Here is a 23,403-nt window from a genome sequence, read left to right on the forward strand (position 1 = left end):
AAATTTCGCCTCGATTTCGAAAGAAAAAAAACTAAAAAATAAAATAGAAAGAATATATCGATATTCATGACATAAGTTAGCGCGGTTTGGAGGAACATTTCGTTCAACAGTCAGGATGTGCATTTGAATGATTATAACAGAATTTTGAAATATCACAAGACGACCTTTTTTTGTTCAGTAAAATTTTTGTGGTCCGGATAGCTTAGTCGTTAGAGCACTAGGCTTTTGTAGGGAAGGTCATGATTCAAATCTCCCTGGTGGCCGCGGGATTTTTATCGTGACTTGACACCGGGTACCAGTGGACTCAGCTGTGAGAACCTGAGTCAAATCTGGGTGATAATAACGGGCGATCGTAATGCTGACCACATTGCCTGTTATAGGGTACTGTATACCTGTAGTGCATCGTTACTGTCTTGAATGAAATGCTCTAAGAGATTTCAAGACTCTGATCCAATTGAATTGTCGCGACAACAGTTATTATTATTATTAAAATGTCTGGAGCTATTAATAAAATGACTAGGCACATCGATATTAAAAGCGCGTATGAAGGTTTTTTATCGGCTATTCTCTCGGTTGTACTTTGTGCCCAGGCTTTAGTTGCACTTACCTATTTTATATAATATCATAGATCTGTCTAGTAAAGTCAAGTAAACCTTGGCCTATTTGTCTTGCTAGTCATTTCTGGATAAGGCAAAATTTAGCGGTAGCCGTTTAAAAATAGTGAAAATTCATTTTTTTTTTTTTTTCAAATATTCCATTGAGGAATGGTTTTGCTTTAGTTTTATTATCATCAAACTTGGCAACGGAACTGAGAGGCTTACTCTCTGGCCAATGCATTAACGAAATTAGTAAGTAAAAATTGATCACCTTGTTGAATTTCCTATTTTGGTTTTAACTATTACTAGAACAAGTTTTTATTCGACATATCCCATATCGTGTCTGGATAGCTGAGTGGTTAGAGCACAATTCGGTTCAAATCTCACTGGTGACAGTGGGATTTGTATCGTCGGATACCAGTCGACTCAGCTGTGAATGAGCACCTGAGTTAAATTAGGGTAAAAATCTCGGGCGAGCGCAATGCTCATCACATTGCCTCCTATAGGGTACTGTAATGTAGTGTACCGTTACGGTCTTGAATGAAGTGCTCTAACACACTTCAAGGCCCTGATCCAGTTGGATTGTTGCGCTAACGATTATTATTATTGTATCCTATATCGATATTTCGGGAACAACTTGTTCCTTTCTTCAGTGCTGGGTGTATAGGGAACAAGTTGTTCCCGAAATATCTATATATGTCGAATAAAAAAATGCTACTAGCGACGAAGACGCTAGAAATACCGCGAACACGCATTGATTATGGAGAAAACTATTTAGGCACGATCTACAATAGCGTACCTAACGTCATTAGGAAAGTAGTAAGTAAGTAATAAGTAAGCACCAAGATAAATTAATCGAATGAAGTTTTGACGAACTAACTTCTGATTGGGCAAAATTTATTTTATGGGAAATCTAGCTAGCAATACTAGCTTTGCTAGAGTTTTCCAATATCCTTTATTTTTGAGCAGTTGCATCCCATCGTCATTGAGATTTAGGCAGGTGATTGAGACTTTTATTCTTGATGGTATCAAGGTAAATTGCAATCGTTTTCAAAAAAAGAACTCAAATCTGGAAGGAACCATCGATCTAAAAAGTTTAAAACCTGCATTTAGAAATTTGCTCACGTCTCAATTGAAGCGTGTTCTATAAAATTTGTTGTGGACTTTAATTCGGTGAATCATAAGATTCTAATTAATTTTCTATTCATAAAATCGTTCATGATCCAATAACCCATACAACAATACTGACACGTACTTTGTTAGCGATAGACTGGCGTTTTATAGTCTGCAGTATAATTATAAAATTGTCTTCTACAAGTTGTATAAATACAAGGTGAATCTTTCTAGCGCTCTGCTCGTTTCGATTATCAATTTTATATTCATTTGCTTTCCATCTTTAATTTGTCATGTCGCAAAAGAAACAAACGCTTATTCAGAATTGATCACGCTTGTTTGTGATAACGAGACTGTTTCACTGATAAGAAGCGACGACGACAGTAACGATGGCGACGGCCGCTTCTTCGAGACCAACATTCTTTCCCGGCTGAATGTTGGTCGTATTAAATTTTTTCAGATACAATTTGCTCGCTATTTAACGTTGCTTATCATTTTGCCACATTCAAATTGTGTACATTCTGTCATTGGTTGCCTTATCATAATACCAACTCTGATTATTTCCCCTTTGGCTCCCCGCGAATTTTATCAGCTTACAGATTGTACAACAACTGACGGCCATGTGGTCTAATTTCAAATGAGCTCATTTAGAAGAACAGATGGGGGGAAAATGTGATATTAAGCTGACATTTTTTTATTCTTTAAATGAAGAAATATTCATAGTTAATTTGTCATCTGTAGTGTAATATTGCCTGTAATTCGTAGTTAATCCAACGTTTCGTTTTTGAAAAAAGGGCAACTGCTGCTGTTGAATTGAAACCATGTGGATGACCGTCTGTCATACGTTAAGGTGAAAGTTCATTTCGTCGATAGTTTCGCAACATTTGATCTGCCGCTGCCACAAAACTATTTGTAATAAATTCTCTTTTAACCACATTAATGTCATTCAAGTACTCGGGACCATGTTATACCTTCCTGGTTTTAGGTTCACAGACTTTCGAGTCAATCAATTCGTCTGTGCAATCTCCCATATACGAAATATACCTGATGCCCGTTAGCATGTGCATACCTCTAAGAGAGGATGTCATTCACCTGATGCACCCTAAAGTTGAAGACAGTTCATCGAAATGTACCTTGATACTGTTAACGTTCTCAGGTGGGATTGTTCCTATTCGAAAGTGAGAATATAAAAAATTCCCTTTTATCCCTTGACTTGAAGACGTGTGCATGTGTTGGGCTTAGGCAGCACCACTGTATCATAATATGTGGGATACAATCAGTGGGGGTCTGAAATTCTATCTCGTCTGCAATCACTTTTTTCAGTGTGGACCGTGAAGGTACTCTTCTCATATGGCGCTTTTTTATTAGTACAATACATATATAGTTAGTGCCTTTTGCCTTTTGGCTGTGGTTACCTGTTACTTTTTTTCGGTGCGGTTAAAAGGCAGACCTTTCTTACGCTACACCACAAATTATACTTATTTCAGTGATTTCTTTGATAGTGGTTCGATACACGTATAAGTTGAGATACATTCATTATGCAGTATTTTTTAAAAAAATAGTACAATGAATGGAGGCTTTTCGCCGAAGTTTCAGAAAACACAAAACAGTTGGTAATTTTACATAGAATTAGGTTTCACCACAAACTTCCAACGTTTGACCTTTGATACACAGAAAATCTTAACTACACAAACAAAAGTCAATAAAAATTCGATTCTAATTCGAATTCACAGACAAACGTATCCGAAATTTAATCATTCTCTATGAATGTTAGATACCCGTGTTAAAGACTCATTGCAAAAGGTATTGTATTTTTTGTCTTAACAAAAAGTCAAATTTATGCGCATACGAAAATTAAAACTGTTTGTATTGGCAAGCAACTTGGATTCGACGCTTTGAAATGTTATTTACTTGGAACATAAGATCTGTATTTTGTATAAGAAGTATTTTTCCCTTATTTTTCGTATTTTCCGTGGATTTATTTAACACACAATTTGCTTGACGGACGGCACTTGGATTCGAGTCAATTTAAATATCTTTCATAACACAACGACTGTATATTATTAGATATTCGAAAAAAAATGAAAAAAAGGAGACGAAGTTTAATACTAAAAAACAGTACATCAAAATCAATTTGTAAGTGTGAATTGGTTTTTCTGGGTTATTCTTGGTTTTCCTCTCCCATTTTATTATATGCATATGTGGGCATTTTTGTGGTGTTACTGTGAAAGAATATATTGCAAATGTATCTTAAAATGCTCTATTGTCACGTATTGAGGTTTGAAAATACTGCTTCTCATGTCACAGTTCGTGAATGAGCTCACTCATATGAGACACTAGTATTATCACTCTCCGAAACTATCTATATTTTTCTATACTACTATCGTTGTCAATGAAGGACATCATTGGCACATTTGATTGTTACATAATAATAAGGCACCAGAGGTACGCTGCTGGTCAATTGTACTTAAATACTTGCGGATGCGGATGGTATTAATAAAATAGCACCGCCAATGCCATATGTAGAGAAGGTATTTTTCGACCTAGATGTGTCGGAGTTAAAAATTATCGAATCAAAAGTGCTAACCTAAACTCCAGCCTATGTTGATTATTTCATTTATGAACCTTGTTAAAGATCAAAATGAAAGGCATTACTCAGTTCTCCTAATAATAAAGTGAAGAGAAAATAAAATCCGCATATATGAAACACTCATAAGACGTGAAAGTTTGTAGATAGACTTCAAATGGCAATAGACGCTTAAAAACATTGTATTTTATAAGGAATCGTTGGACTAGTAAGGGAGGGCTCAGAATGGTATACATAGGACAATGCCAAGTTGCGTGATTTATGGGTCGTATCACTCATATTGTCTCTCTGTGATGTTAATAGGTATCCAGAATGATCTATCGTATATTGAGGGGTAGAATCCAAACAATCTAGATGAACTAGAAGAGCACCTCGTTAGGAATTAAAAGACTAAATTGAAGGAAATATAATATCACTTTTGAGATCAACCAGAGATCACCGCGTCGATTGAACGGAAAAAAATGGAAGCGAACCATCTTTGAAGCCAAGGACCAAAGTACGATAGTTGATTGCCTTGGGAATCAGAATGTTACTATTATTTTTGTGTTATATATAATCTTTCAAACGGTCCCATGGAAGAATTGAAGTGGAAGTTGATTCACAGCTACAGTTTGATTTGTTAGCCAGTTGTGTGAAGTGTGTTTGGTATTTTTCGCTGTATACTTCTCCGTGCCTATATGACAGATCACAATACTACTATGATACATTAATTCAGTGAATTTAACATTTCTTCCTTGTGATTATGGTGAATAATAAGCGGGAACGTTTAATAGTTTCGAAAAGAAATAGTGTGCACTGACGAAGCGTTGAATAATGCTGAAATCAAACAATCGAAATTGCTAATATAAATCACAAAGTTAACTCTCGGTTCCGGTCCACCAGAGATTAAGCGCAACTTTACCATATTGCTCGCCAACACATGCTTGCTTGTCTCTTTGCTAGCAAGCTCGAAAAGGCGGGTTGGGTAATTTGGTATTTCTGTCCCTTATTTGTCTTTATCTAAAATTAATGTGCTCTGAGTCTGACAGATTTAGGGTTTGCCTAAAATGTTGATCCATATCGGATGATATCGGATACCAATGTACATGCACGATTATTTTTGTTTAGGGATAGATTGTCTCCGCCATTTACCTAATGACAGAATGCACTAATTTTAAAGAGCGACTTACTCCTTTCTTCTAGTGCACGGACCATTCTTTAAGGAGCTATGTGACAATTTAGCACTCGGTGACAGTAGAAAGTCACTACTATTCCAGCGCATTAAAAAGTGTCGTATGGTGATAACCAACCTCTCCCGATCTTTTTTCGATGCAAAAGAAACACTAGCAAGTTTTGATATTGTACCGAAGGAAGTTTGATTTTAGTATAAATGAAAACACAACGATGTAAATCAAGGAAAATACAACACCGGGATGGAATATAATTTTGAAAATGTTGACAAGGTTACCTTCGCTGGAAGTAAGTTATTAATAGAGGCAAATGGGATTGACGAATTAAAAACTGCTATGCAAAAGAGATTTTTTACGTCATCGCAACAACGTCACACAGCGTAAACATATTAAACGTCTTTAAAAGCAAAGCGGAATGGCGCTTCAGGTACAATAAGGAGTTGAGCAAAATTTCTATAAACTAGAAATCTCGATCATTTTAGACACAGACTCCAATGGGCTGATCGTTTATAGCGTATCGACAACATGAGGATAAAAATGGGACTTGAAGGGAAAATTGATGGAGGTAGGCTAGACGGAAAACCGAGAAAGAGGTGGGAAGACCCAGTCGATGGTGATATTGAAATACCATCAGGTATAAAGAACTGGAAGATGCGATCATCGAATCGAGCCAGTTAGAAGTAAATGACAATTAAGTTAAGAAGCGAAGCGAGCTGTATTCCTGCAGCGAGAAAGGAATATTTAGATAAACCGAAAATTACGACGTCCCAAAAATCGATGCCCTGTTTTTGGGTAAGGTTTTTGAGTTTCCACGAATCCAGTGAGGATCACTATCCTTCGTATTTTTGGAATGATTCTGTTCTGAATGTGATCTGTTCTGAACGCTCTTCAGCTTAACACTGTCGAAAAGACAAAAAAAAATCTACTTCCAGCTAGCTGGACTGCGGAAACTATACTTCAAGACGGGGAGAAATACATATACATGTAGTTAACTTAGTTACCTTATTTGAAATGGAATAGCAAAATGATCACTATAAAATTTTTTTAACGTATTATCGATGTGAACGGCATACCTAAAATTTAAATTTAATGATGCTGGGTAAAAATAAAGAATGTGTTTATTATATAATAGATCTTAAGGAATTTATACTAATAGCTAATGCCTCGTGAAATTAGGCCGGGGAAGATGTCTCGCTTTTCTGATTCCAACTTGTTAAGGGGTAAGGTCGGTTTCAAGGGTAGAAGTGGGTAGATTTAGACTATTTTTATATATCCAATGAAATATTTTACTCAAACAGTATATCATACAAAAGACACATATTTCATGAGTACATTGTGAAATTTTTATTCAAAAATTTCGAAAATTCAGACACTTCACTTCTTCAAAAAAGTTCTTTCGGCGTAGTAAGAATAAATCATGACAGATTCAGAAATTAAGTAACCAAAAAAACCCGTATGGTCTTGATAAATTACTTAAAATAAAAAAAAAAATCATTCGAGTCGTCCAAAATATTATATAGAAGAAGTGTGCAAAATTTCAATAAGATCGGTTCATAACTTTTTGAGAAATTGTGATTATCGATTTAAAAAATAGAGTTTCCAGGAAAAAGTGATTAAATTGTGGGGGGAAAAATTGTTTTATTTACATAAAGTCGTCGATTGCCGTACATATAATAGAAAGTCTGCTGCAGCGACAATATTCAGGGTATCCTTTTGCTCTTTTCTGTGACAAACTCTTGCTTCTTCAGAGTATCTCAATCCTCTTTCCAAGCATACTCGCGGCTGTTCCGGGCAACTCCTAGAATTTTACTCGGATCGTTTTAACATTTTCGGAGAATATTCTAGACATATTGTATTATTAAATAAAAAAAGAAAAAATTGTTGTTTCGAAATTTTGAAACCCATCTTACTCCTTAAATCTGAGAGAATAGATGTAGAATGAAATAGCACTTCCTCAGTTGTTACTGGTAGCCTTGTTATTCAGATTCAGTTTAGGCGCTCACTCCACGAAGTTCTGTGCAACAACATTATTTTGCTCCGAAAACCGTTTGTCTCTTCTTCTAAATTTTCAATTTTTAAGTTACTGTATCACTAACATCCCAAAACATTATATGGGATGACCAGGTAGCATTGATATTTTTTCCAATTGTAATGTTTCAGCGACTTTCAATGACTTCCAGTTGTCCAGTTTATCAAAGGTGTGAAAACTATATAAAAATACTATCGAAATTCCGGCTGAGTTATAAATACGCAACGTGAATTTCGTTACATCGTGAAAAGAAGATTATATCGAAATAAGAATTGAGATTCGGATTTTGTCCAAAAAATCATGTTTTGGAACAAGGGCCATTTTCGACTATGTATGCAAGCGACATTGCCATTATTGAAGCGATCATAATCCACAAGCATCAATACATCCACAAAGCTTGACAATGACATCGGAGTTTATTTCTTCAAAATGAGGAAGGAGACACTGTTATAGTCAATGGTTCTAACTATAGAGCGATATTAACCGACTTTCTGTAGCTAGAGCTTGATAACATCAATATATCCTATCTTTGGTTTCAAAAAGACAGTGCTACATGCCACACAAGCGACGCAGTGCTCGAAATTGTCAGGGAGAAATTTGGCTATTGGGTCCGGTAAGCGTTTATCAATTGGTTACCGTGATCATCCGAATTGACACCCTCCAATTATTTCCTTTGGGGTAACGTCAAGTTCTTAGTTTACGCTAATGAGACGATTGCCTTCGTACGAGCTTGAGGCTAAAATTCAAGATACTATTACCGGAATAATGGTGTACATATTGCACCCAGTCTTAAAAAATTGGATGACAGATTACTTCACACATAGTGGTGTGAATGTAGCTTCAACAAAGAGCCAGAGGCAAATTGATATTATACACTTTTATTGTTTTATTAAAATTTTAAATACATATTGTGTTAAAAAATAAAATAGATGTCAATAAAAAAAGTATCAGGCGAATTATTTCTCATTGTGATGTATACGATGAAACAACGTGAAGTCAAAGGAAATCACGACAATTCACTTTTTTCGTCAATGAAGGAATCAAGATAACCCATCGTGGACTGATAGACATATCATTGGTCGGCTGCCTTCGCCATCCCAACAATATCCCTGCAAAATTTCTTTCTCCTCCCCGAAAAGAAGGTATGTGAGCATTTAAATTAATTGAAGATGGAAAGAATTACCATTCAGAGGATAGTCAGGGAAAGAAACTTTACAAAGCTCAGTCTGTGTAACTTGCCTTAGAAAGAGGAGGATCTGAACGGTGCAAATTCGCTATTTTTTAGATGATTTCCTAGTTAAGCCTTCGTGGTTGACAGTAGTCAACATCAATCCCCAATTTGAGAATCCCTAATTCGTTGATTTATCATAAATGTTTGTGCGATCAATCATGACGGATGGCGGATTTTTCCCAAAATAGGCGAAAAGAATTCAACAAATAAACAAAATCAAAAGTATGGTTATTGCTTTTGAATTCGAAGAATATATCTCTCATATTACATAAATTCTACTACGAGTTGCTGTTGCATTCACCGCACTCAGTCGCTCTGAAATGACTTTCCCTCTTCTCCAAAGTGAAGACGTAGTTGCGAGTTTGTGAGTTCCTTTAATTATATCATAATTCTTAAAAACAGCAAGCTTGTTGCAAAGAGGAGATTACGTTAAGAGATTTTTTAAAGAATTGTTTTGGGAAGTTTGGTGGAAATTTCATTATAAGTAACGATGTATAATAGATCAAAGTTGTCTTTTTTGAATTTACTGAACCCTAAGACGTCATAGAATGTAGCATCACACTAAAATGAATAGTCTAACAAAGTTAGCTACGTATAAAGGGCATCGAAGTATTTTTACGATAGAAATCCAAATCCAAATACCTGCTGTTGCAAACAGAATGGCTAAAATCATTTTAGAACGCATCAAGGATTAGATTGAAAACCTGATAAAGACCAGGCTATTTTTTATTTATTTTTCTTGTGCTCTGAATCCTCTTGTACTCACCATATCAACACCCTTCAGGTCATTGTACGGCGTTTAGATAATTGAAGATAAATACAAATGAGACCAAGGTTCTCAGTCCGATGGGTCACTGTTCTCCTTCTATTTGTAGTAACGGGCCGAATATTGATTTGTATATCTAGGTTGTTTCTAGTATTGATGGCACCGAACCTGATACAGCTTTATACATTAATAGCGGTAAGGACGCCTTAACTGTTCTGTCGAAAATCCGGAAATGCAGCTATTTCTACGGTAATATCAAGGCTGTTCCGCGTTAACGAATTTTCTCCGCGCTGCTATATGGAAGCATCACATGGAAAGTGACCGCCACGGTTACTCTCGGAAGCTCCAAGCTTTCGTAAACTCATGCCCGCGTAATACCATAGGGTACTCTAGCTGTAGACAATATCAAATAAAGATTAGTATTGATAGAACGTGGAAGAGCGGATAGATGACAATTTGAAAAAGAGTGACAATTCTACTCCGAAGAGGAGCTTACACCTTGGAGAGGCTTGCGTGAACACCATAGCAACGATCTCAAGGACGCTTCTAAATCGAGTAACCCATGTTTGCCGTAGTTCCGTTCTTGTTCAAGCTGTTTGGAGCGTTACAAATAGGATGTGCTGCGCTGTTTTGTCTCGGTGGTCGGCCCTACAAACTAGAGGCACATAACAATTTAAAAAATGAAAAAAATATTGTTTTTATAAAAGCGGCTGATCTGTAGAAACGCCTTATACATGCGGAATTAACGGGTAAGACTTGTTTAAAATGAGGAGGAGGATTTAACTATTAATTTTACAGTTTCTGTTTAAATTTGATTTTTATTGAGGTTTAAATAAACCCTCCTGTTTATGCTTTTTAAAGAACTCCTGGGGCACAATTGTTTCCTTCGGTGGCTATTATTTGCTCCATTTTCATGAAACTGAAAATCAAACTATTCACAGTTCATCTGGCTAACAATAGTCAAGTAATTCATATGTGTAACACATTTGTACGTATCTTATGGAGCAGATGTACCAATCACACAACAGTTGTTTCCATATGAACGGAATAAGCAAAATCATCGTCGCGTCATTTATTCCAATATGAAAGTACGTGGTGGTAAAGTGTAAACATCTTTGTTGAATACCTACCACATTATTCACAAGAAAATGTAAACCATATCATCTCGTTGTGCCGCCTTAGCTGGAAAGTTTGTGCAGTTTTCCACCAACATTGATTGGGTAAACCTTCTAAGCCGGGTGTAAATAAGAACTAAAGCGAAATTTGTTTCACGCTAGAACAATAAGTAGAAGGAATAAACGGGTGGTGTGGGAAATAAGATACGATAATGAGGAGACCAAATAACATCTTCGAGACGACATGCAGACAGAATAAAAATCCCAACCTAAACTCACAGAGTTCATGTTAGGAAAGCTGCTCAAAAGTTGTCATCATGCAAACAGCCTTGGTGATCCTTCAATCAACTATGTTGTTTTTTCCTTGCGATCGCTAATCAGCTTTCAGATCCAATATATATGGATGTAGTCAGGTTTCATTTTGATTTGAGGGAATGAGTTACCATCAATTAGACTGCCTATTCTCTAATTTTCATTCAGAAAACCAATTTTTAGTAAGGATATTTTCGGTTTAAGCGGCAACACATACATGTGTATAATACCTCCATTAATGTAGGATGTAGCTTCAACTCTCCGTATGGAAGTAACAAAAAAATATCCCTCATATCAGACAACAGACAGCGGGAGTGTACGGTGCGGTTCAAACTGACTACACAAGTAAGAGTAGACAAGCCTAATGTCTTGGGTTTATTCTTAAGAAAGTTACTGTACAACAGCTTCCATGTAAGGGCATCGCACATGTTTCCTTTCGGATGCAGTCAGTAGGTAATGCACTTGAGACAATCGATGTTGATGTTACACATTCACTTGGAGGCTTGTATGCAACAACGACCTTTATCTTTCTCGGTTTTCCGTGCAAAGGCGAGTATAGGCCAAGGAACTTGATTTTTAGTTCTCTGAACCGCAATGAAAAATGTGGGGTGCAGATGGATTTAGATGGATTTCATTGTTTATTATTTAAGAAAAATTCCAATCATCTTTGGATTCGGTCCTTACAACCCACTCATTATTCTTCAGTGTGTTACTTCTCCTTTATGGAAGTTTCAACTACTTATTAACATAAAACATAATTACCATATTGCTCATTCTGATGTATTAAAGATGGAAATCTGTAACTTATCTTTAAAAATGCTCGTAATTATTTTGTTTTCACTTTTGGTAAATACATGTGGTATTTATGGACCATAAATATGTATCGGGGAACCCAGCATTACTCTACAAGTGCAAAATGCATTAATGAACATTTTTGGAAAATGTTGTTGTTGCAAAAAATTCTTCCACCTGTCGTTTCATTGAAATTGAATTTATGACAGGACAAAAGATCAATGATTGCAGATGAATTTGTTTATTGTAGAGAAAAGATTAAAAATTATCTTCTTTTGAAATGAGTTTTTTACTTCTCATATTGGATACTATTAGCGCCAATTATTTTCGCTTTGATGCGTTCTTCGGAAACCAGAAATACATGTGAAGAGCAGAAAGTTCAAGGATCAGCCGAATGTCTTTTCCAACACATGTTGTACTTCTGCTCTCTGCGTTAAGGTACCTGCGATCTTGTGAGGGATTGAAGCGTTTTATTTTTAGCCTGTAAGGAGTAGCAGAAAATGCTGATTAATGTTTGCCATAGGATATTTAACAGGTGCACTTCTCAAGGAGAATGCTGATACGTTATTTTGGGAAGAGATGCGTGCATGCCATTTTACTAGTCGATATTTCGAGTAAGACAAACAGGTTAAGAAAAGAACGCATTTGTGGGAAATAGGAGATTATTATAAATGAATGGAGGAAGACTTTTCCATAACCTTGCATACTTTACACCGTCTCAGAGTCCAGGAAGCTTGGTGGAACATGTATAATTATCAGGTGCACGAGTAAGAGCGTGTTGTTGAAATAACAGCAGAGCTCCTCAAATTCGATACCGATTCCCATCGTGAATCAAAAAAGTGCGACTTGAGGAATTGGCGCGTTGATAAGGCATTGCCTCACCAAATCGTGTAAACAATATCCTTGCTTTTATACCTGCTTCAGAATCGAAAAGCTAACTTACTACAAGAATAAGCTGGACTTAGAGAAGAAAGAGAGTGTGATATACTATGGTAGGCCATGGTAGCCATAGAAATGCCAGAAAATAGTCTGCCTTATTCAAGCATTCTATAAAGATCTAGCGGCATTGTACAATGGTAATCTAAGCGAACTCGGAGGATAGGGTGAGAGGAATCGAGTGTACATCATTCAAAACCATTAAAACCTTGAATTATCATATCAACGGCGCGACAACTGGTGTCCACATTTTTTTTCTATCATAGATATTGTTAGTGTAAACTTTCCATGCTGGATCATCCTTACCCATGCTTGTACTTTGAGCCAATGGGCAGGTACACTAGCATATTCCAGGCGGAAATTTACGCCATAGACAAATGTGCCTCCTTTAATCTGCAAAGGAACTACAGGGGGCAGAACATAGCTATTCTCACCGATAGCCAAGCAGCGATCAAGGCACTTAGGTCCAACCAGGTGAACTCTAAACTGGTATGGGAATGCCTTGAGAGACTGAATGCACTCGGCTCGTCCAACAAGGTCTGGATACTTTGGGTTCCAGGCCATGCTGGGTTGGAAGGCAATGAGGCAGCGGATGAACAAGCCAAGAAGGGAGCAGGGATGCCTTTATACGGGCCAGAACCCTTTTGTGGAATCGGAAACGGTTTCATGGCTATGAATCTAAGAAACGAAGAGAAACGGTTGAGGGAACTATATTGGGCGGGCCTACCAGGGATGGAGTAGTCCAGAGTGCTTATTGGGGGATACGAACCCATGCGTACAAAGGATTGCTTAAACCTCACCAAAAAGAACCTCCGAATCATAGTGGGAATTCTCACTGGTCATTGTCGTCTGAACTACCACCTAGGGAAGCTAGGGATATCTACGGACACTGCCTGCAGGTTTTGTGAGGAGGAGGACGAAACCTCTATGCACGTCCTGGGACAGTATCCGGCATTTGTGCAACGTAGGTCGATACATCTGGGAGAACACTTAATACCAGATGCAAAGCTGAAACATCTGGGAGTGGAGAACATACTAAAGTTCCTAACGGTTACAGGCCTGCTTGAGATACTATGATCAACAGGTACACTATAACCAGTAAAAGGGGCACAATAGTTCTTCAAGGACGCGGTGCGACTTTCCCTTAACAGAATAATAATAATACCCATAAAAGTGGAGCGATGGCGGCTTAACGGTTTCTTACCAGGGCAGAGGCAAATCATCAGACGTTGCCTCAGGGCAGAGGTGAGGTCCGTGGACCAGGAAAGAGGGAGTAAGTTGCTTCCCAGTTGGTCCCATTTGGACTTAGGACCCCATCATTCCTAAAACGAATAATACCCATGCCATCGTTTATCAAGTTCGTCATTTTATAGGCTGCGGAATCGTTCATGCTTCCGTAGGGGACCAGCGATTCTTCGGAGAATTCTCTCTCGAATGCGGCTTTCTTGTTAAAAATCTGTCTCCGAGGAATCGATGAGGACTGGCAAAAGCATTGTTTCGAGCAGTACAGTTTGTGGAAACTAAAAAAGGGTCTGTTGGATGTCAGCTACCGTGCGTGATTATTGAAGAAATTATCAACAATCTCAAAGTTCTAGTCTCTTAATTTTATTGTTTTCAGTTTACCGATGCTATTTGATGTTGTTGTTGTGTCCGTTTTTGGTGCTGAGGTTGCCACCGTGGATTTCATCTTGCTTTCATTAATGTGCAGTCCATCGTCGATCCCGGGTGCTCAATCTAGATGAAGATATACATCCTGGGTTGTTCTTTCTATTATGTCAATATCATGAGCATAGGTGAGCAGTTGTGTGGACTTGAAGTGGTTTGTGCCTTTGGCATTTACAGCAACATCGGGGATCATTTGTTCTAAGTCAGGTTAAGAGAAGGGTGCATGATAGGGTATCCCCTTGTCTCTTGTTGCCATTGATTGTGAAAGGTGCCGAGAATTATCCTCCTTCAACTGGCCTCTCAGTCTTGTTGTTTTATTCAGAATGCCGAATTGTCACATGAATGTGTTTAGTTTGACCCTGGATAAGCTATCATGGACTGTCTTGAAGTCGATTGAAGATGGTGTTTTTCCATCGCTTACCTCTGAGAGGAAATCTAATTTGCTGTTGCACTGAATTTTTTCTTTTGGTATGGGCCGATTATGTTCTGGTGGTATGAGGTTATCCGGGCTAGCGAAACAATAGAGAATATCTAAAAAGATGGTACTGAGCAACGTAGTTTATAATTGTTGCACTGAGTGATACCTCGTTTTTAAGGTTTTACGTGAGGCAAAACCTTATAAGAATAGATTCAATGTCTGTCATTCCTTCTGTCTGTTTATTAGACCCGATTGTGTAAACACGAAACCTTATTAAAATCGGTTTACTGTCAGTCTGTCTGTCTGTCCGTCACACGCATTTTTCTCGGAGGCGGTTGGAGCGATTGACACCAAATTTGGTAGAAAGTGGGAACTGTGTACGCTTATGCATATAGTGAGTTACATCCTTTTACGTCGAATTTAAGGAGGAGGGGGGTCCCCATACATGCAAAAGGGGGGTGTACATTTTTTTTTCATTAAATATAGTCATGTGGGGTATCAAATGAAAGGTTTTGGCTTAGTACTTTGCGAAACTTAATTTTGATATTTGTTGGAATGGTGGGAGTTCGGGGGGTCGAAAGTGATCATTTCTTTAACGGGGCCATTCTCAGAAACTACCCAATCGAAAAATCTGAAAAAAATCAAGAGGCTGCCACTATATGGTGCCTAGCCTCCGAAATACCTTTCATACCGATATCCCTTCAAAAAAAAATTAATAATAGTATATTGCTATAATTTTCAGTAATTGGCTGCGGAACCCCCCTTAGGTTCATCCTAAGGCCACGAAATTTTGCAGCAATGTAGGTTACAATGTATTGCTATCCTACCAGGTTGGTGAAAATCGCGCTATTACTAACAAAGTTATAATAGGTCAAAGTTGTCACTTCTTTGGAAATTCAAGATTTTGAATGTCAATATCACCCAAAAGTGGATATTCTCACATAATATGTACGTATATTACGTGTTACGTACTAATGGGACAAATTCATACTCAAATATCTTTACAAAAGAAATACACAAAACCTTGCATATTTGACGCGCCCAGCTTCTGGTTTCCCGACTTGTTTAGATTTCCTTTCTGTCCAGCACACCTCTTGTAATAGCAGCTTTCGGTCTATACAGGGAACAACGTTCCATGAGCAAACGCACAAATCGTTAGGGTCTGGTAGAAGAGATGATGTTGGTTAAGCAGTTGCTTCCCGAGTTTTGTGCCCCATCGTGGATATTACTCCCTCGACCGTTTTGTCTCATTCAAACACTCTAAAACACATAGCTGTACTGCACAATGGCGACCTAAGAGAATTCTAAGGACAGGGTGAGAGGAATTAAGTGGATACCAGTAACTACATTGGAAGTACTGGATATGCGGGTAAAAGACGGAAAGCAAATTAGACTTGCATGCCAAAGAGCCGAGAAATACGAGCCTAAGAAGAATAGGTGGTACTACATTTGAGGAGGGTGATATTATTGAGTATTTTTTAATTAGCTCTGAAAAAATATTATTTTTGAATGAGATATATGCGCCGAAAGTTGGGTGAAAGCTTGTTTCTTCTCGATGTGTCTTGTAGTTGGCTACGGGCTTAAGATTCCTAATATATTCTTCACCGAAGGAATTATAGGGCTGAACGCTTGATCCAAGGAAATGTTTTATCGATTCTTGTCGTTTATAAACAAGAATTATATGGGGAGAAACAGAGAACAGAGTTCTCAAGCTTCCTTGTAATGTGGTGGCTTTCGTTCCGATTTGCTTTTAATTCAGTCAACTAGGGTTGGATTATAATCTTTCTCATTGAATTGGAAACTCCTAGTTACTTAGCGTGGTAATCAGAAAAGCCTTCTGGATACGCTGTGGCTGAAGAGCCGATAGTTAAAGATTTAGAGCACAAAGTGGTACAGTTGTGTCGAAATAAAATTACTCATGTCATCAGATCATTGAGCGGGACCTGGGGGACGGAAGTGCTGAGGTATTTCTCCTCCAAGGAAAATATTCAATATCCGAGTTGGTCGTCTTGAAATCTATCAGTAATTACCCGAGAGTGATTGATGATCGATTGAGTTTTGGCATTTGGATTATGCGCGGAAGAATTTGTATGGGGTTAGTTCAACTACATATAGCTAAGATGATGTCCAACATCGGGGGAATAAAATAAAATTTCAGACTACTTATAATTTTACCCCCGAGCGATGGCCATTGATCAACGCCATGAATCGTTGGACGGTGAATTCCGCACACCACCACCCTCCTCCCTCTCTCAACGCAGGGTACGCAAGAATGATTTCTTCTTTTAGTGAATTAAATACACATACAGCCTATACGATAAAAATGAATAAATTCGTTCGATGTGAATGCAAATTCCGAGTAGAGAGATTATACAAAATTTGATAGCAACGGTGGTCTAAAAAGATCGCTGGATCTATACACTAATCTCGGTGTACATCCGAAAATGTGAACTATTTCTTGTTTCCCTGATTGCAGTCCGTGAATGAGAGAGGATGACGAAGGGCATCCCTCGAGATATGGGTTGAATACGAGGGGGTTAGTTTCAGTGTGCGTGAATTCCAGAGGTATCTGCGATCTGATACAACAGCGTTACTCTGGAATTTGCATCTGCAGTCACAAGCTAAAAAAAATCAAATATGAATATCCTTAGGTATTCTAAAAACGTTTCGGGATCGATTTTGTTTCAGAAATTCAATAAACATTCCATTTTTTCATGTTTTGCATTTTACTGTAATGATATGGAATGGTATTCCATGAATGGTTTTCATTCCCTGTGATTTTCAAACCAATCACCTTGCCATGAGAATCCATCTCTAATATTGAGAATTGGGGAAAACTGCCTGATATGTATGCGTTTAATTAGGTTTGGTATTGCCTTGGTGGCTAACCTATAGCCAGTTTTTGATACAACGTACCTTCCTAAGTTAAATTTTTCGTTTTCTGGGGCACTTGATTATACGTGATACTAATACAACTGTAAGGCTGCAGTGATTGTTCTGGCGACCTCATGAATCCCATCAATGACTTGTAGAACAACAATGTTAATTTGCCTCACTTTTTCTGCACTCAATAGTGTTTCAGCTGTTAACCTTGAGTACTGAATTCAAGATATTTACTCCTCGCACCGACAAATTGAATGCAACTTCTACGAATTCGCACTCCAATCGACGTATTTGACTTATAAAAATCAACTTATTCAAGTGTATGGCTTGTCATCAGTATTGTCATGTGAAATTATCTGATTTCATCAGCGCATTTTAAAGTCGTTTATAGCTGATAATGACAATGGGCAATTGAGTAAATAGAATACACTTTTCCTTATCTATATGGAATGCTTTTCGAAGTTTGGGGATTTTTCCTCTAATTTTGGAAAAAACAGTCACTCGTGCGAACATACGACAGTATAAGTGGGACAGATAGCGTAGGTTACTTTGCGATAGAAGGTGAAATGAGGGACAAATGTGTATCATCGAATAGTAATGTTAATGGATGGTGAAAAGGGTTCGCAGTTGCTATCTCTGTTGTAAATCACGTTTCTCCGATTTGAAAAAATATGTATTTTTGTACCTACTTATCGAGAGATTCAAAATATATTTTATTAGCGACGATTAATAAGTGTGCGCTACGGCACGTTTAAACCTTGAGATAGAATTGTCAGCATATTTGAATCAATATCCATACTTGCTTGCAATATCTGTTGTCTTGCTCAGAGTGCTTAATATCTTATCTCTATCAATAAGTTTGGAACACTTAACGTTCTTCTTAACACTGTAATTGAAAAAATCATTGACATTTAGAACGACTTACAATGAAAAAGTAGATTTAGCTCGGGTTTCTTATATTGATTACTGAAACATAACAGTAGTAATTTTCAGACCAAAATCTTATAGCCACTTCAAGTACGAATAGATACTTCAAGTTCGAATGATTACTACACTAAACTGACTGAAAGGACAGACGTAAATACATATATACCTATACTCTTTCAATTCAACTTAATTTGAATATATTACTCAGGTTATTAGTAATATAAGTGCTCCTAAACTGAAGAATCTATTCCATACTCTGTTGCCTCTGTCAGCACCATCATTTACGTCTCATTTAAAGTAAGGTACCAATAACGCAATCCTACATTTTCATTTGTAATTGGAATTTTAGTGAGTTTCAAAAGAACTAGCCGCCAATATTAAACGCGAAACTACTGCTGAAATATTGAGCATTCTTCAAAGTTGGCCTATACTCTAAAACCGCTGACCATTTACGTCATGAAACGTCTTCGCAAGACCATTCGCCCATCCATCGATCCATTCATCTGTTCATCACTTAAGTGTTGAATGATGGTTATTCATCTTCTATTTATCTTTATCACCTTTTAGTTTTCTTCTCGCTGCTTTATTTAATCTATTTTCTATATTGTTAACCGCTTAACTAAGTGCGCAATGTTCAGAGAATATTGAAAGGTAAAAGTGTATGTAATTTTTTTATAATATTTTCTTTATTTACATTTACAGGTGTCCACAATATGGAACTTGAGAGCTATGAGGCTGAATTAGCGGATTATACGCTTCAAGAAACCACGTTTTATGAGGCTTCAACACACGCCGTCATTCATGATAGATCCATGTCGGCTGTTAATATAAATACAGGAAAAGAAAACAATATGAGATTAAAGAAAAACCGCAAATGTGTTACTTTTATTCCAAATTATATTCAGGTAAGGTTATTTTTTGGTTTTCATGGAATTCACATTTAGCTCTATATTCAGGGAATTTTTTACGTAACATATATCAAGGCTTTTCAACAAGGAGTTAGTTTAGGAGCTTTTATTTTCATTTGGAAAAAAATATTTAAGAAGTTTTTTTCATTTATTCTAGAAGCTTTTATTTGAAAATATCGAGTTAAAATTTATGGGTACATATGGCATTTTTCCCAATGTTATTTTTTGTTAATGATATACATAAATTATTTGGACACATCCCAGTATATGATATGAAAGATATATCTAACATTGCAGCTATGAGTAGAGCAAGTGTCTCAATCTCAGTGTCGTATTTATCTTCAGTTAATTCTCTACTCCTTTTTGGATTATCACCCCGCATAGTCTCTTTCTTCTTGTTGCTTTTAATTCCTCAATTTTATTCTCAATGGTGTCTCAAACCGATTTAATGTTTCTCCACCTGTTTGTCTGTCTGTTCGTTTGTATGCCTGCCTTTTTTTCACCCTTGGAAAGTAGAACATTCAAAAGCTACTGATGACTTCTGCCATGTAATTATGTAAGACTCTTACTCGCCAATACCACCTCCTTTTCCTTTCATTCTCCTCGCTAGACTGCTTTAAAGTATTACGTCATGAGTCTGCATCAGTTCTTAACTGGGCTCATTGCACTCCTTTCTGTGTTTCCTTCGAAATTTCTTCTGTCTAAGCCATTTATGAATAATTCTCAACACCTTTCCAACTACGTTCCAAGGGTCTGTTGATTGATTGAATTCACAATATTTCCTGGTGTTAAGCGTCACAGTTTCCAATACTGTTCAGTGTGCAGGAAATCTGGGCCGATAAAAAAGCATATTCTCAGTGGTGTTAAGTCATCTAGGGCATAAAGCTGAATCGTTGTGCTGCTTCTCCTGATGTTGTCCAGTAAGCACTGCATGCCCGGAATGCACTTAGCCGATACGCTATTCCTACTCTTCTGTCGTTTAATCAGTTTTCCAGCACAGTTGTTCAAATTGGAGCTACGTGGAGTAGCGCGGAACCAAAAACCCTTGAAATAAGAAGATGTTCGGTAATATCCCCGTGATGGTTATAGGGATTTGAGACGTTTTAGTTGCCGCACATTCATGTTTTTTTAAGGCAAGTCTTAAAGCGCTGTTTAGGAGTAAATTATTTGCTTGCCAATTTTAATTTTCACTGTTGTCTGCCTTCTTGGTGATCGGAATTTCTCAACTAGAATTGCTTCGTTTGCATAAACCTGGGTCTCCTGCAAGCATTTTGCCCGGTATTATCTACGCTATTAGGAAGGCGTAGCTTCAACACTTCATTATAGGATGGCTTTGCGTCAGCACTACTTCATAATAATTAACCACAATAAGTCTACTGTCACCACTGCATAGCATTTGCCTTCTTTTATTGCAGCCTCAGTCAGATTAATCACCACATTGATTGCGTCAACAGTTGATCTCGCTTTACGAAATCCGAATTGTTTGTCAAAAAGACCCCTTTCTTTCTCACAATAATGGGGAGCAGCCTATCGTATATTACTCGTTAAATTAATTTGTCAGTGGTATGGCCAGACATATCGTAGGCGTACCCAATTGTTTGCACATTCACTTTGGATTGAGTATCAGCTTGTGTAGCTTCCATTGCTCGTGGAGTTTTCCTTCTGTAAGGGAAACCATAAAAACTTAGGCAAACATATCTGGTTCTGTTTTGGCTGCCACTTTCATGGCGACTCCTGAAATTCCATTCGACCCTGAATTTTATTTTTAACGAATTTCTCTTTGGCGTCTAGAACTTCCTCATCTACACGTGCGCTAGAAGCACCTCCTAGCTTTAAAGAATTCGACCAGAAATTAGGATTTCGACTTCGGAAAGCTCCTGGTGCAATGTTTTCATGATCTGTGGAACCTTTTCTTGTGCGCTTCCTGGTAACAATGTGCCTTCCAGAAGTACCTCTTTGAATACTTCTGTGCGAAACTTGCGGGTTGCCCAGCTCATCGTTCTTCTGTTTGTTGACTTCATATTATTCAAGATTGCAAGATTTGGAGGATGATAGCCTGATGATCGCTAATATGTACTGCTCGCTGACATGCCACTGTAGGTCATTGATTAGGGTATCGTTGAACAAGGTGAAATCCATTATTGATTGTAATTCTCTAGAGCAATGTCCGTCCTCTTGCATTGGTTTCTTTGCTATCCCATCTTCTGCCCATGCACTAAAGTCAGTGACTATTTTTTTTGGTATTGTTGCTAGTTGCGTCGGCCGATAGTTTCTCTACCAATTACGTATGCTCCTCTAATGTGAAGCTGGGTGATGCGTAACAGCTATACCTCCTATCTTGGTACATGTGAATCCATCCTCTGGATTTTCTTTTTGATTTTAAACAGCTTGACTTCTGCAGCTGCATATCATTGCTGTTTTTATCTGCTATCCATAATGTGTTATGCAAATTTTCGTATTATTCGCCCTCGATAGCTACATGGTCTTTGCTTTCGAACAACTCTAGAAATGTGGTGTGTTGTTTATTTTGACCGCAACATTACCCAGTACGCTTCGATTTTTTTCCCGTAGATCTTAATCTCTATCAACACCGCCTTTAAGCTCCAACAGCAGGCCGTCTTTCTGTGTTCGTCTTAGACGCATGACATTTCCACTTAGATCAGTCAGGGAGATGTTTATTTTAACTCTGCCCAAGATTTCCGCGAAGGTAAGTTCGCTGATTTTTGTTATGATGAATGTGTTCGGTAGCTCTCTTTTGCAACCTTTTCTTGCTTTCTTCTATAGTCCAAATGACATCTGTGGTGTGGTTACTATCCTTTTGCGGATGGTCAGATAAATTTCCGTTCTCTGACTTTCTAGGTTGCGCCGGCATTGGTTTTCCGTTTTGCCGTTCGTTAGGGAGATAGAACCTCTTTATTAGGATTTCTTTGCCGCCTATTGTTTATTTTCGGGGTGTCCTTTTAATCTTGGAAGACTTCTTTGCCAAGGAGAGAACCTGGTAACTCCGTTCGACTATCTCTCTGTTTAGCGTTTGCACCCAATTTACTTAAAAAAGGGCAAAACTTATGTCACAAAATTTGGTGAAAGCCTGATATTTGTGAATCTCCTTACATGCACCGAATAACACAAATCCTTCTCGACAACAATATCGAGGGTTTCCAGAATGATCGCTTTTTCCAAGTTGGGGGAGAATTCCGGCAATGATGAGACTCTGGACGTCACTGCGCTTTTGGACTATGGAAAGCCCAGTAGTAGGACCGTTGACGTCCAGGTTAAGGGTCATTGCAATTGTACAGTATCAGGCGCCAACGACGATTTCCAATATGGTGGAGAAGGATGTTTTCTATGAGCAACTATATGCCGTTCAAGGGCGGCTTCCCAAAGATGTGCAGTGCGATCGTGACTTTTGGTCTAAATGCCAAAGTGGGCCTTGAAAACACCTTGTTCGGACATGTAGTGGGGCAGTATGGTCTTGGTGACGATAACAACAATGCCTCATGCTCGGTGGAACCCTGATTGAGCACAAGACCTGAAACAAGATCAGTTAGTTTCGACTGGCCAGCTGTGAACATTTAATCAGGTCGACAGTGCTGGGATCAGCAGATTTAGGAGTTGTCTTCTGAATGTATGCAACGAAGTTCGTTATTTATCGCCATTTCTTTGGTTTTTTCCAGGATAGTTCTGTCTTCTTAGTTGGTATTGGTTAACTCGGATGGTTTTTTGTCTCAATCACAATCGCAAAATCATTACAATTCAGCACTTTTCGCAAGTGATTCAAATTTTTCTTGAAACTTAACCAGAATGAGTTCGGCAGCTCTATTCTGATTATAGGAGAAGTATCCATACACTAAACGTAAGAGGTTGAAAATCGTTTTCTCACATATTCAAGTACCTGCCAAGGGAACTCAATCGCTTAGCCTTTTTCAAAAATAGAAGTCTCAAGCAAAGGTATTAAA

General features: G+C 37.8%; 1 protein-coding gene across 1 annotated transcript in view; it reads left to right on the forward strand.

Moving 5' to 3' along the window:
- The window catches only part of LOC119656637 (ETS-like protein pointed), a 320,431-nt gene that overhangs the window by 15,613 nt on the left and 281,415 nt on the right, over positions 1 to 23,403 (forward strand). The window contains exon 2 of the mRNA XM_038063077.1: positions 19,242 to 19,444. Within this exon, the coding sequence (XP_037919005.1) occupies positions 19,253 to 19,444 (192 nt within the window). The 5' untranslated portion in view covers positions 19,242 to 19,252. The remainder of the gene's footprint in view (positions 1 to 19,241; positions 19,445 to 23,403) is intronic.

Source organism: Hermetia illucens, chromosome 5, assembly GCF_905115235.1.
Source record: "Hermetia illucens chromosome 5, iHerIll2.2.curated.20191125, whole genome shotgun sequence".
NCBI classification, from domain to species: domain Eukaryota; kingdom Metazoa; phylum Arthropoda; class Insecta; order Diptera; family Stratiomyidae; genus Hermetia; species Hermetia illucens.